This window comes from Sus scrofa, chromosome 1 (genome assembly GCF_054392235.1).
Source record: "Sus scrofa isolate SSC_HxYL_T2T_F1_AM1 chromosome 1, Sscrofa_HxYL_maternal_Yorkshire_Landrace_v2.0, whole genome shotgun sequence".
Taxonomy (NCBI): Eukaryota; Metazoa; Chordata; class Mammalia; order Artiodactyla; family Suidae; genus Sus; species Sus scrofa.
In genome coordinates, this window is record NC_139383.1 from 272,391,386 (window position 1) to 272,403,725 (window position 12,340).

A 12,340-nucleotide genomic window follows, 5' to 3' on the forward strand; every position below is an offset into this window, starting at 1 on the left:
GTGGAAAAAATTGATTGACAGCCAGACAGTTGTAAGTGAATGTAGTAAAGACTTAGAGGCAACTACCCAGCTCATAACAGTATGTCCTTCTCTGAGAACTCCCCATAGTCTAATCCTAATAAACTATCTTTTATTTTACCCCATGTCATAGCTGCTGGGAGGATGAGTGGATGCTGTGCCATTTGAATTTTCTTTTTTCAAGAATCTAGAGTTTTGAATCTGGAGATATTTGAAGCTGGGTCACATTTGCAGACCTTTAGGGAAAGTTTGCATTTTTTAGTCTTTGAAGCCCTTGAACTTCCCTTGCTCTTGCTTGTGGCCTGGTGGTAGTGATATGCTGATAAATCTTTATAAAACCACCTCTTTTTTTTTTTTTTTGGTCTTTTTAGGGTCACACCTGCAGCATTTAGAATTTCCCAGGCTAGGGGTTGAATCAAAATTGTAGCCACTGGCCTATGCCACAGCCATGGCAATGCCAGATCCAAGCTGCTTCTGCAACCTACACTGCAGCTTGCAACAATGAGGGATCCTTAACCCACTGAGTGAGGCCAGGGATTAAACTCACATCCTCATGAATACTAGTTGGGTTCTTCACAACGAGCCACAACAAGAACTCCACAGCCACCTCCTTAAAAAGAAGGATAGAAGGGAAAGGGAAGGAAAGGGGGGCCTGATTTCTAGTGTTTTCAGATTCCCATGGTGTAAATACTCTTGCTGTGGTTGATATCAAGCTATTATAGAGAAGTCACTGAACAAAGAGTTGGCAAGCATTTTGTATAACAAGTTCTCACAAGCGGGTACGAAGCCAGCTTCAGAATACTCCTGGCTGACTGTCAACTCTCCCTTGTATTCAGTAGAACTCTCTCGTAGCCTCCCAGTAATCCCTCTTGTGGGTTTAGACAGCTCAAGAGGAATGTCTGTTCTAAGCAACCAAAATATCTTCAACCAAAATACCTAGCTATTATAACTATCTTTTATTCTGAATAGTTGCAATCAATTTACTAAAAATGTGTTCCAACTTTGGCTGGTTTTTCACACAGCCACATATATTAAATATTTACAGCTATATTCATTTACATGCAAGATTCCTATCTATTTCTACAAATGTGCAGTTTTTGCCAGGTCCAGGAAAGAGTGTTTTTAATCATAGCAGTCCCTTGAGATGTGTTAGCTTTGGAAATTCCTGCCCTCTAGTGTCCAGTGTGAGGAACTACTTTAGTCTTAGCTATGAATGTTACAAGAGGATTAAGAAGAGGTGAGTTCAAAGTCTTTGACACCCATCAGGGACAATTCTCTGGCTATAGACAGGTGGGTATTATGCAAAGGAATTTTGCACCAGGTTCTCAAACTCATCATGATTGACATTTTAAGCCAGACAATTCTTGGTTGTGAGGGCTGTCCTGTACGTTGTAGGATGTTTAACAGCATCCCTGGCCTCTATCCACTATATGTGAGTGGCAACCTCTCCACAAGTTGTGACAACCAACAATATCTTAAGGCACTGCCAAATGTCCCTGGGGACAGCACAGGGCATGGGCATGCAGTGGTGGTGATGGTGCAAAAATCATCCTGGGTGAGAACCACCTCTCTACTCTAATGGAATAAATTTGTCCCATGCATCACTGACCTTAAGTAGCACTGAACCCAGTAGGCTATAGTACCAGGTTAGAGCCTGATGTTCAGACTGAGACTCTTGAATTCCCACACTGTGTACTATAGGAGAAATAATTCCAGGTGCCAGAGAGAGAGGCATCCGCTTTGTAATAGGACAGAGTCCACAATCAAAACTTTTTTTTTTTTTTCCCAGATTTCCCGTTGTGGCTCAGTGGTAATGAATCTGACTAGCATCCATGAGGACACAGGTTTGATCCCTGGCCTCACTCAGTGGGTTAAGGATCCGGTGTTGCTGTGAGCTGTGGTATAGGTTGCAGATGCAGCTCAGATCTGGCGTTGCTGTGGCTGTGGTGTAGGCCGGCAGCTACAGCTCTGATTCGACCGCTAGCCTGGGAATTTCCATATGCCCTAAAAAGACCAAAAAAAAATTTTTTTTTCGTTAAAGAGAGCACTTATGAGGCATTCCAGGAGTGGATGTGATGATTCATTCATTCATCCATCTTATAGATAATTTGTTAAGCAGCATCTCTGAGACAAGTGACATAATGGGTGCTAGAACTTATGCAAAGGCAGACTAGGTTCTGCCTTTAAGGAACTAACCATTTTAGAGGGTTCAATGGGGATGTTTTCAGTTATAAGAGAAACTCTGATTCCAAGTGACCTGATAATAGAACTTTATTGGCTCACACATTTGAAAAGCCCACAGGCAGTGCAGGCTTATTTTTGCAGCCATGGCTCAGGGTTGTCATAAAGACTGCAGTTCCTTCAGTGTCCCTGTTCCTCCCACCCTATTGTCAGTTTTGTCCTAAGGATGGCCTTCCCTGTGGTCACCAGAGGTATAAGCAACTTCTAATATTACATGCTTCTTTATTTCCAGCAAAAGACTTGAGATTCACTTTGTTTGGACTAGTTTAGGTCACCTGCCCACCCCCAAATCAATCATTGCCACCAGGGGCTGGGGAAGTGTTGACTGGCTTAGTCTGGGTCACTTGGTCCAACCATGGCACCAGTTTCAATAGGAATCACACTGACTCCATAAAGGAGACAAGGCATTGCTGGGAAGAGAGAAGGACAGCCACAGATGCTGGGCATTTTAAATGCATAGCCCTCAAACAGCCAAAGCCTTCTCCTGATTTTTGTTGCTTCTCATACAAGCTCTGCTATGAGATTTCATCCAGGCGCATGGCTTTGGCACCATTTATGTGGGTCTCCATGAAAGTCTTATCACAGTCCTCTGTGCTTTGCATCTGCTGCTCCACCCTCTGAAACCTCATGCCATCTCCACTCCTAACAGTGATCCCCTTCTCTTCTCTCAAAGCTCAATTCACCTCTGAAGACATCCTTCCCTCCTCTGTACACCCTTGGCCCTTGAACTTCCTTGGGCCTCGTATTGTTCAGGTTTCAATGGACTGCTTCTCTAGTGGGCTCTAGGATGAGTTTAGCCCCACCTTCTGCTTCTCAACAATTTTGGTCTACAAAGTTCTCTCTCTTTAATGCCTAATATAAGAATTGTGGGCTTTTGGTGGTGATGCCTTGCTGTCCTCAGATTTCAAAAGCAAGATGGTTAAGTGTGTGTGTGTGTGTGTGTGTGTGTGTGTGGTGCACGCACATATGTGAAAGATAGAGTAAGGGAATCAGACAGGAGCTGTGGGAAAAGCAAAGAATTTAGAATCAGACAGTCTTGGGTTTGAATCCTGCTCTGCACCTTTATAGATGTGAGGCTTTGACCAATGGATCCTCACTTAACTCTGCTTTCTGTCCTTAAAAAGTATGCATTGTATGTTAAATATTCACACTTTCACACTTGAGAGCATGCTACCATGCCTGTGTTATTCTTTACATAAGGTACATTTAATAAATACTTGTAACCGTAAGTGTTGCTGAAGCTATGGTTCCCTTATCAGTAAAACACATGATGACTTTGGCTGAGAGAGATAAAAAATGGGCAAAAGTCAGCTCTTCTAGCCTTAAAGACACTTCTCCTCCTCCAGCTCATGGGCCCCCCAGAGTATAAGGAGGAGGTGTGCCTTGTCCCTTCTACCCACCCCCTTGTCCGAATGCCCTCTGAGGCACTGCCTTGGCATAACAGCTTATGTGTGCCCATGTGGCTCAGAGCAGCCTTATGGGCACAATGTCAAATTGAGAATAATCAGTCATGTATTTATTTTTACAGGATCCATTTTAACTAATTTAATGCAGTTGGGGCAGATTTAGTGCATAAAAAGTGGGAGATGATGCAGGCTTAGGAACATGTCTAATTTTTAAAATATTCTTTTTTTTTTGCCATTTCTAGGGCTGCTCCTGCAGCATATGGAGATTCCCAGGCTAGGGGTCTAATTGGAGCTGTAGCCACCGGCCTATGCCACAGCCACAGCAACGCGGGATCCGAGCCGCGTCTGCAACCTACATCACAGCTCATGGCAACGCCAGATCCTTAACCCACTGAGCAAGGCCAGGGATTGAACCCGCAACCTTATAGTTCCTAGTCGGATTCGTTAACCACTGTGCCACATGGGAACTCCTAAAATATTAATTCTTATGGCAAAAATTCCCCTTTATTAGATTCTTCTATGAAGCAGCATTCTCCTTGATAGGAAACCTGGCTGTCCATATGTATGGTGTCAACACATTTATCCTCATCTGCTTCTCTGGTGTGAGCTTCCCTCAGATGCTTCCCAGGTGAGTGGCTTAACCTTTCTGGGCCTCACTTTGCTCATCTACAGAATGGGAATAATCCTCTACTATGAGGGAAGCATGCCCTGTTGTCTATCCCATGCACCACACATCAGCCTGCTCTGCTTCAAACTATTTATTACAAATACACCCGCCCTGTCTCGCTGGAAATCCAGCAAGTCTCTCCCAGGTTTCCCTTGGCCATATACATTCCCCAGAGTTCAGGACTAGTAACCAACAGATTTGGCTATGGCATTGTTTTCTCCCTCTGCCCTTGTGCCCCACCCTGACCTTCAAGCCTTATTCTACTAGTTCTTCCACTGGCAGTTAGTTACTTCAGTGCATCACTTTGGGAAGCTCTACATAAACATTTGTTGTGATAAAAGTGAGTGAATCTCAGAGTTCCTGTCCTGGTGCAAAGGGATTAGTGGAAACTCTGCAGTGCCAGGAAGCAGGTTTGATCTCCTGCCTGGTGTAAATTGGGTTAAAGGATGTGGCATTGCTGCAGCTGCAGTGGAAGTTTCAACTTCGACTTAGATCTGATCCATACTGCAGCTTGGATCTGATATCTGGCCTGGGAACTCCATATGCTGCGGGGCAGCTGGGAAAGGGGAAAAAAAGTTAGTGAATCTCAATCATGTTCTTTCTTTCTTTTCTTCTTCTTCTTCTTTTTTTTTTTTTTTTTTTTTTTTTTTTGTCTTTTCATCTTTTCTAGGGCTGCACCCTTGGCATATGGAGGTTCCCAGGCTAGGGGTCGAATCGAAGCTGTAGCTGCAGGCCTACGCCAGAGCCACAGCAATGTGGGATCCGAGCCACGTCTGCGACCTACACCACAGCTCACGGCAACGCCAGATCGTTAACCCACTGAGCAAGGCCAAGGATTGAACCCGAAACCTCATGGTTCCTAGTCAGATTCGTTAACCACTGCGCCACGACGGGAAGTCCAATCATGTTCTTTCTATCTTTGTGCCAGCAGACACATTTTTAGGACATGAGAACTTTGATGGGGGGTGGGGGGTGGAGTCTAGGTATTTAAAAATTCTGTAAATGACAGTTCTGAACATCTTTGGGAGAAAAGCCACAATCCATGACCAGACCAGAATATACTGAGAAAATAATTTATTTAATTTTAAATCAGGAATTTTTATTTTTTAATATTGAACTATTAATAAGATCTTGAATTTGTCCATTTGAAATTTAAATTTAAATGATTTTTTTTTAAAAAATCAAGATTCCTTCAAAAGGAAATATCAGTCCTTTTCTTTAATCTTTGAGAACGAATCATTTCTGTAGTTTGGAACTTGCACCATGAAGTCTCTGCACTCCAGAATGGATTCCATAAACTTGCGTTATAGAGAAACAAGAGTCCTAATTGACTTGTGATTTCCTTTTTCTTTTACAAGACTACTTCTCCAGGATTTTTGTTGAGTTATTTTGTTGGGTTATTTTGTTGAGTTATTTTGCTGGGTTGCAAAAATTTTTAGCAAGAATTGAAGAGTAGGAGGCCCAGGGAAACAGTAGAGAAAATGTAGGTTTCATTTTATCAAAGAAGCCCATCGTGCTGAACATCAAGTCAGTGCAATGGCTCTTCAAGTAAATCATTTGAAAATGGACACAAATGACCTAAACTGGAACACAAGCAAAAGTATATCACATACCTGCAGATGTAAATATTGCCTCCTAACTTCCTTTACACCAAACTGCTTAACTTTAAATTACATGTAAGATCTCATAGCTTTTCTTAGAGAAAGGGATTGAAAAGCTGTTTAGTCATGAGGACTGGGTCTCCCATTGCCATCCTCTCTACTTTGATATAAAATCAATTAACCACTTTATTAAACATGTCCGGCAGTTACACTTCAGTAGTGCAGCTGGGGCAGGGGAAATGAGAGGTTCCCTGATAAGCAGGCTTTTCCTCTAGTCCACTCCTTGACGGTGGCTCTCAAGTTGCCCATGATGGGCTGAGGGACTCTGAGAGTTAGAGCAGGTGGCAGCAGGACTTGCTGATGCCTGATTGTCATGAAGCCAAGATCTAGGAAGTCACTTCAACCCACTGTAGGCCTCTGTCCACTCTGACATCATCCACTTCCTCTGAGCAAGGATTTGTAGACACAAATTCCAGAGTCTGGCAGACTGAATATGACTTGGCCAAAGCAAGAAGCATCTTCTAAGACAGTGCTGCTCTAGTTGTCATATGGTTGAGGAGGCTGGAGCCACTCTCATTGCCTCCCATTCAGTGCCTGGATCCAAGCTGTATGTACATGCCAACTCCATGCCCTGTGTCTCTTAGAAATGGCATTGCCCCACAGTGATCAGCCCCCTCTCTTTCCAATCTGTCTTCGCTATTTCATGGCAAACTTACTTAGAAGCTGTGCTTTTATTTCGTGCTGAGCTCCCATTGGTTCATTCGGATTCCCTGTAACTCCCAACATTCACCATTGGGAATCTTGATCAGTATCTGCGCAGAAGCCAAACAAAACCCTGATGCGAAAAGGACATGGACTTCAAATAACCTGAAGTCCTCTGCTGTTGAAATCATCTGAGGATTGCTAAGGTAGACTCTGATCTCCTGCTGCAAAGCAACTCTGTTGCTTTAGACTTAGCAGAGACAGGAAGACGCTAAAATCAAGAGGACGACCCCTCCCAATCTTATTTTGTTGCCAAACACTTCCCTTTGCATACTTTTCTCCAGTATGACATGTAGAGTGTCTCTGACTTTTTCTTTGCCTATGACAATTTTTTTTTTTGGTTCAGTTAATAGTATATACCCCCTCAACCCAGAACAGATAAGAAATCATTGGGAATTTACATCTGATTACTACAGAGTCATTCTCCCATTTGACAAGGCTCAAAGTTGCAAGGAAGAATAATATGTACTTACTGTGTTGGTATTTTGTTAGTATTTTTTTAAAAGTTAAAATTAAGTGCTACTTCTCTGAGGAAGTAGCCAGAGTAATACTCTTTCAAATTCAGAAAACTGCTGGCACAATTTAAAGTCAGATGTTATTTCTAACCAAATTATACTCTTTTTTCTGCCAAGCTATCTTGACAATCCTAATATCCACAGACATGCCTATATGATAATCCCAGCAGTATTCTGGGGATAAGATTTTAGTGGGTTTGTTGAGAAGGAAATACTTGTTTAGATGGCTTTCATCATGCCACTCGGCTTCTATGTCATTTTCCTTGTCCTGGAGGATTCCCTTGAAGCACTCCTGAGTGATGTTTAGAACCTGAGTGGGTGTTCCCCCAAAAATGGCTGCGTGGTAATAAAAATCCCCCTGGCCAAACGGAATGTAGGCTGCGGACTCCTTCCGCCTCTCGTAGGTGAACTCGTCAGGATGTGCCTTGTACCACCAGGCCTGTAGCTGAGCCACCGACTGGCCCAGGGTCTCCACCCCAAAGTTGTTTTGGAAGACCTGATCCACGTCCATGCAGAAGAGGAAGTCCACCTCGTGCTGGATGTGGGCCAGGATGTGCTCCCCGATGGTCTTCATGCGCATCATGCTGATGTCTTGCCACCTCTTCTCGGACTTGATCTCAAACACTTTAAAGGAACGCAGAGGACCCAGCTCTATCAAAGGCATCCTGGAGATATCATCCACCATGATGTAAAAGATGACTTTGTGGCCAACCATGAAGTATGTATTTGCAGATATTAAGAACTCCTCCAAGTAATGCTCAATGTATCTGAAATAAAGAAGAATGGGGTAAATGTAACCTCTGGGATTTCTAGAGGAGACAATATGCTATTATCATCTAGTCTGTATTTTGCAGTTTAGGAAAGGAATGATTTTTCCCCATCCTGGATGAGAGACGTCTGTTGCTGTAACATTCCCAGCTACTCTCCACCATTCAGTCATTCAGCTTTGGGGAGGTGGAGTGGCTTACCTGACTGGTGATTCTGGCAGGGTGGCTGGGCATGCTCAGCCCTGCTCCTTCCTCTCTCACTCTTGGAAGCCAACCAGGCAGAGAGAACATGTGTTTTCAGCTGCTCTGGGCCTTGCAGTGGTACCTTAGTGGCACAGGCCCTGCTCCCACATCCAGAGGCCTGCAGTTACTTGTGCTGTATGTGCCTGGATGCCTAAGTCTTTCTAATTCTGTGGTTCAAGATTTGGAAGCCCAGGGCCTGCAGTTATAAGCCACATACTCCAACACCAGCTTTAACTGTAATGAAGGTGATAACTCATTACCATCTGCCTTAATTAGTCTTTATCCCCTTGTCCTTATCAATCAGTTCAGATGCTAGTTCTTCCTTTTTTCCTGCATTATTCAGATATAACTGACATATATCATTGTGTAAGTTTAAGGTGTGCAAAGTGTTGATGTGATGCACTTATTTTTAATTTTTATTTTTTGTCTTTTTAGGGCCACATCCGCAGCATATGGAGGTTCCCAGACTAGGGGTCTAATTGCAGTTGCAGCTGCTGGCCCATGCCACAGCCACAGCAACACCAGATCTGAGCTTTGTCTATGACCTACACCGCAGCTGGTGGCAATGCTTGATCCTTTAACCCACTGAGCAAGGCCAGGGATCGAACCCAAATCCTCATGGTTACTAGTCAGATTCTTAACCCACTGAGTGACAACGGAAACTCCCTGGTACACTCATATATTAGAAATGATTACCACTGTGGCATTACTTGACACCTTCATCATATCACATAATTACCATTTTTTTGTGGCAAGAAGACTTAGGACTTATTCTCTGACCAACCTTAAAGTATATATTACAGTATGATTAAAAACAATCACCATGCTGTACATTAGATCCCAGAGCTTATTCATCTTATAACTGCAAGTTTGTACCCTTTGATTACCATCAGGGGGCACTAGTTCTTAGCTCTTCCTCAAAAACCCCAGCCTATATTCCAATACTTTTACTGACCTACCAGATGCAAGCGTGATGTGCAAGGGTCATTAAGCCTAACCATCGCCACTCTCTTATCCTTCTCTGGGACCCAAACAATGGATTATGGAATATGGATATTCTTCCATCTTACTGATTTACCCTGTGAGTTTCCCGCTGGTCACCCCAAACACCAGCCCATTATCCAGACACCATCATTATAAAACCCATCCAAATATGAGAGCAAACGACCTCTGATTCAACCTTACTTTAACTATCTCGTTTCATTTAAAAAAATAGATTTTAGTTTTTAGAACATGTTTAGGCTCACAGCAAAATTGAGCTGAAAGTGCAGAATTCCCCCCGCTCCCCCCACTCCCACTCCCAGCTTCTCCCACCATCAACATCCAGCACCAGGGTAGCACGTGTTGCAACTGATGAAACTACACTGACACATCATTATCACACCAAGCCCGTAGTTTACACTAAGGTTCACTCTTGGTGGCAGACTTTCTATGAATCTGAACAAATGTAAAATGACATTTATCTATCACTATGTATGGTACCATACAGAGTATTTTCACTGCCCTAAAAAATCCTGTGTTCTGTCTATTCATCCATTCTCCCACACCATCGCCTGGCATCTACTGATATTTTTACTGTCTCCATGGATCAGTACCTTTGACCTTTTCCAGAATGTCATATAGTTGGAACCATATAGTAGGTAGTCTTTGCAGATGGTTTCTTGGTAACGAACATTTGAGGTTCCTCCATGTCTTTTCATGGATTGATTTTTTTTTTTAAAGCACTGCTAATACTCCACTGTCTGAATGTGCTACAATTTATCAATTAATTTGCCTACTAAAGGACCTGTTACTTCCAAGTTTTGGGCAATTATGAATAAAAGTGCTATAAACGGAGTTCCTTTCGTGGCTCAGTGGTCAACAAACCCACCTAGTTGCAGGTTCAATCCCTGGCCTCGCTCAGGGGGTTAAGGATCCAGTGTGGCCATGAGCTGTGGTGTAGGTCGCAGATGTGGCTCAGATCTCGGGTTACTGTGGCTGTGGCATAGGCCGGCAGCTGTAGCTCTGATTCAACCCTTAGCCTGGGAACCTCCATATGCCGCAGGTGTGGCCCAAAAAAAACAAAAAAAGAAAAAACCAAAACCCACCCCCCCCAAAAAAAAATACCTGCTATAAACATCTGTATGCAAGTTTTTGTGTAGACATAAAGTTTCAGCTTTTGAGGGTAAATACTAAGGTGTGCCATCGCTGGATTGTATGGTAAGAGTATGTTTAGTTTTGTAAGAATCTGCCAAACTGTCTTACAAATTGGTTGTATCATTTCGCATTGCCAGCAGCAGTGAATAAGCTTTCCTATCGCTCTACATTTTCATCAGCAGCTGGTATTGTCAGTGTTTGGGATTTGGGTCATTCTAATAGATGTGTAGTGGTATTTTAGCTATTTACCTATTCATTCAAAAACCATCATGTTCAGGAAGAAAAGGAAAGGGGGGAGTTCCCATTGTGGCAGTGGCACAGTGGGTTAAAGATCCAGTGTTGCTGCAGCTATGGAGAAGGTCACAGCTGTGGCTCAGAACTTCCATACGCCACAGGTGCAGCTGAAAAAGAAAAAGAGAAAAAAAAAAACCCATCACATTCCTGTCTTCTGTAAGCCAAGATACAGGCTATTCTGTGAAGCCATGGGGATGATAGAGAAGGGAAGAAGTAGTTGGCTGGCTTAACACAACCCACGTCACCACCCAGACTCATGCCCAGTGACTGTGCACTGAATTTAATTTGTTGATCACATTATCAGCCAATGATGACATTTTGTAATAATGACTGGCACTTCCTTTTGTTTTTTGGTTGCTGCTTGGATTCCCTTTGATTACTACAAACATAAACTGTGCTTTCAATGCTGGTCTCTGGAAACCCCAGGTTTATAGTATTGATTCTTTAAACGGAGAGAATATCTCAGCAATACAAGGAGGGACTTCAACATGGCTCTGGGGCTAATGGCCAGGAAATTCTTCTGCACTCTGGAACTTTAAGAAAAAATCTATTGTGCCCTGAAGCTTGGGAGGTGATCCTAGGGGCGAGGGAGGAAACCTTTGTGAGGTTTAACATTGTTTAGAGATTAAAGCGCTGCAGTTGGTGCTGTGCACTGTCATTTGAAAATAAACCAAACATCACACCTCCTAAAAGTCCAAATCCACTCTTGGGAGGATTTATTGCTGCTGAGTACAAACAGTCCTCACTCGCCTCAGAGCAGAGTGCGCGGGTTTCACCAGGACATGCCAAGTACAGTTTAGTTCTCTAAAGCTGCAACAAGATGGCTAGAGCCAATGTGGAGCCGTTCTTTTTGGAAACACCAAGGTTAAATCAATCTGCAGTATGGCTGGCTGGTCTCCTCTTATACCAAAGGATTAGGTGAGCTGGGAATCTTTCCCAACTCCTAACAGAACATATTCTTCTAGTCGAAAGGTCAAAACTCCAGAGTCACCCTTCTCTATTAGAGATGCCACCCAGGCCCCTGGGATCAGTACATTCAGGGACATTAGGACTTGATTAGTACAGTGACAGTGATACCTTCTGGGCTCTAGGTTGGAGAAGGTCTCAGGAGGACGCTTAAATCTTCACTCAGATCAACCTTGACCTTCACTTCTCTTTGTACAGGCAACAGGTCAACTAACTTCTTTTCTTTTCTTTTCTTTTCTTTCTTTCTTTCTTTCTTTCTTTCTTTCTTTCTTTCTTTCTTTCTTTCTTTCTTTCTTTCTTTCTTTCCTTCCTTCCTTCCTTCCTTCCTTCCTTCCTTCCTTCCTTCCTTCCTTCTTTCTTTCTTTCTTCCTTTCTTTCTTTCTTTCTTCCTTTCTTTCTTCCTTTCTTCCTTTCTCCCTTTCTCTCTTTCTCTCTTTCTCTTTCTCTTTCCCTTCCTTCCTTTTCTTTCTTCCTTCCTTCCTTCCTTTCCTGCTTTTTTAGGGCTGCACCCTCCCAGGCTAGGGGTCCAATCGAAGCTGTGATGATGGCCTGCGTCAGAGCCACAGCAATGCGGGATTCGAAATGCATCTGTGACCTACACCACAGCCCACGGCAACACCAGATCCTTAACCCACTGATCAAGGCCAGGGATTGAACCTGTGTCCTCATGGATGCTAGTCAGATTCATTAACCAATGAGCTATGATGGGAACTCCCTTCCTTCC

General features: G+C 43.3%; 1 protein-coding gene across 14 annotated transcripts in view; it reads right to left on the bottom strand.

Annotated features, from left to right (window-relative positions):
• Positions 1-5,388: 5,388 nt before the first annotated feature.
• The window catches only part of GGTA1 (glycoprotein alpha-galactosyltransferase 1), a 76,573-nt gene continuing 69,621 nt past the window's right edge, over positions 5,389-12,340 (bottom strand). For 8 of the 14 annotated variants that reach the window (NM_001323055.2, NM_001444531.1, NM_001444535.1 and 5 more), the window contains 1 exon segment: positions 5,389-7,977. In NM_001323055.2, the coding sequence (NP_001309984.1) occupies positions 7,284-7,977 (694 nt within the window). In that variant the 3' untranslated portion in view covers positions 5,389-7,283. 14 annotated transcript variants of the gene reach the window in all.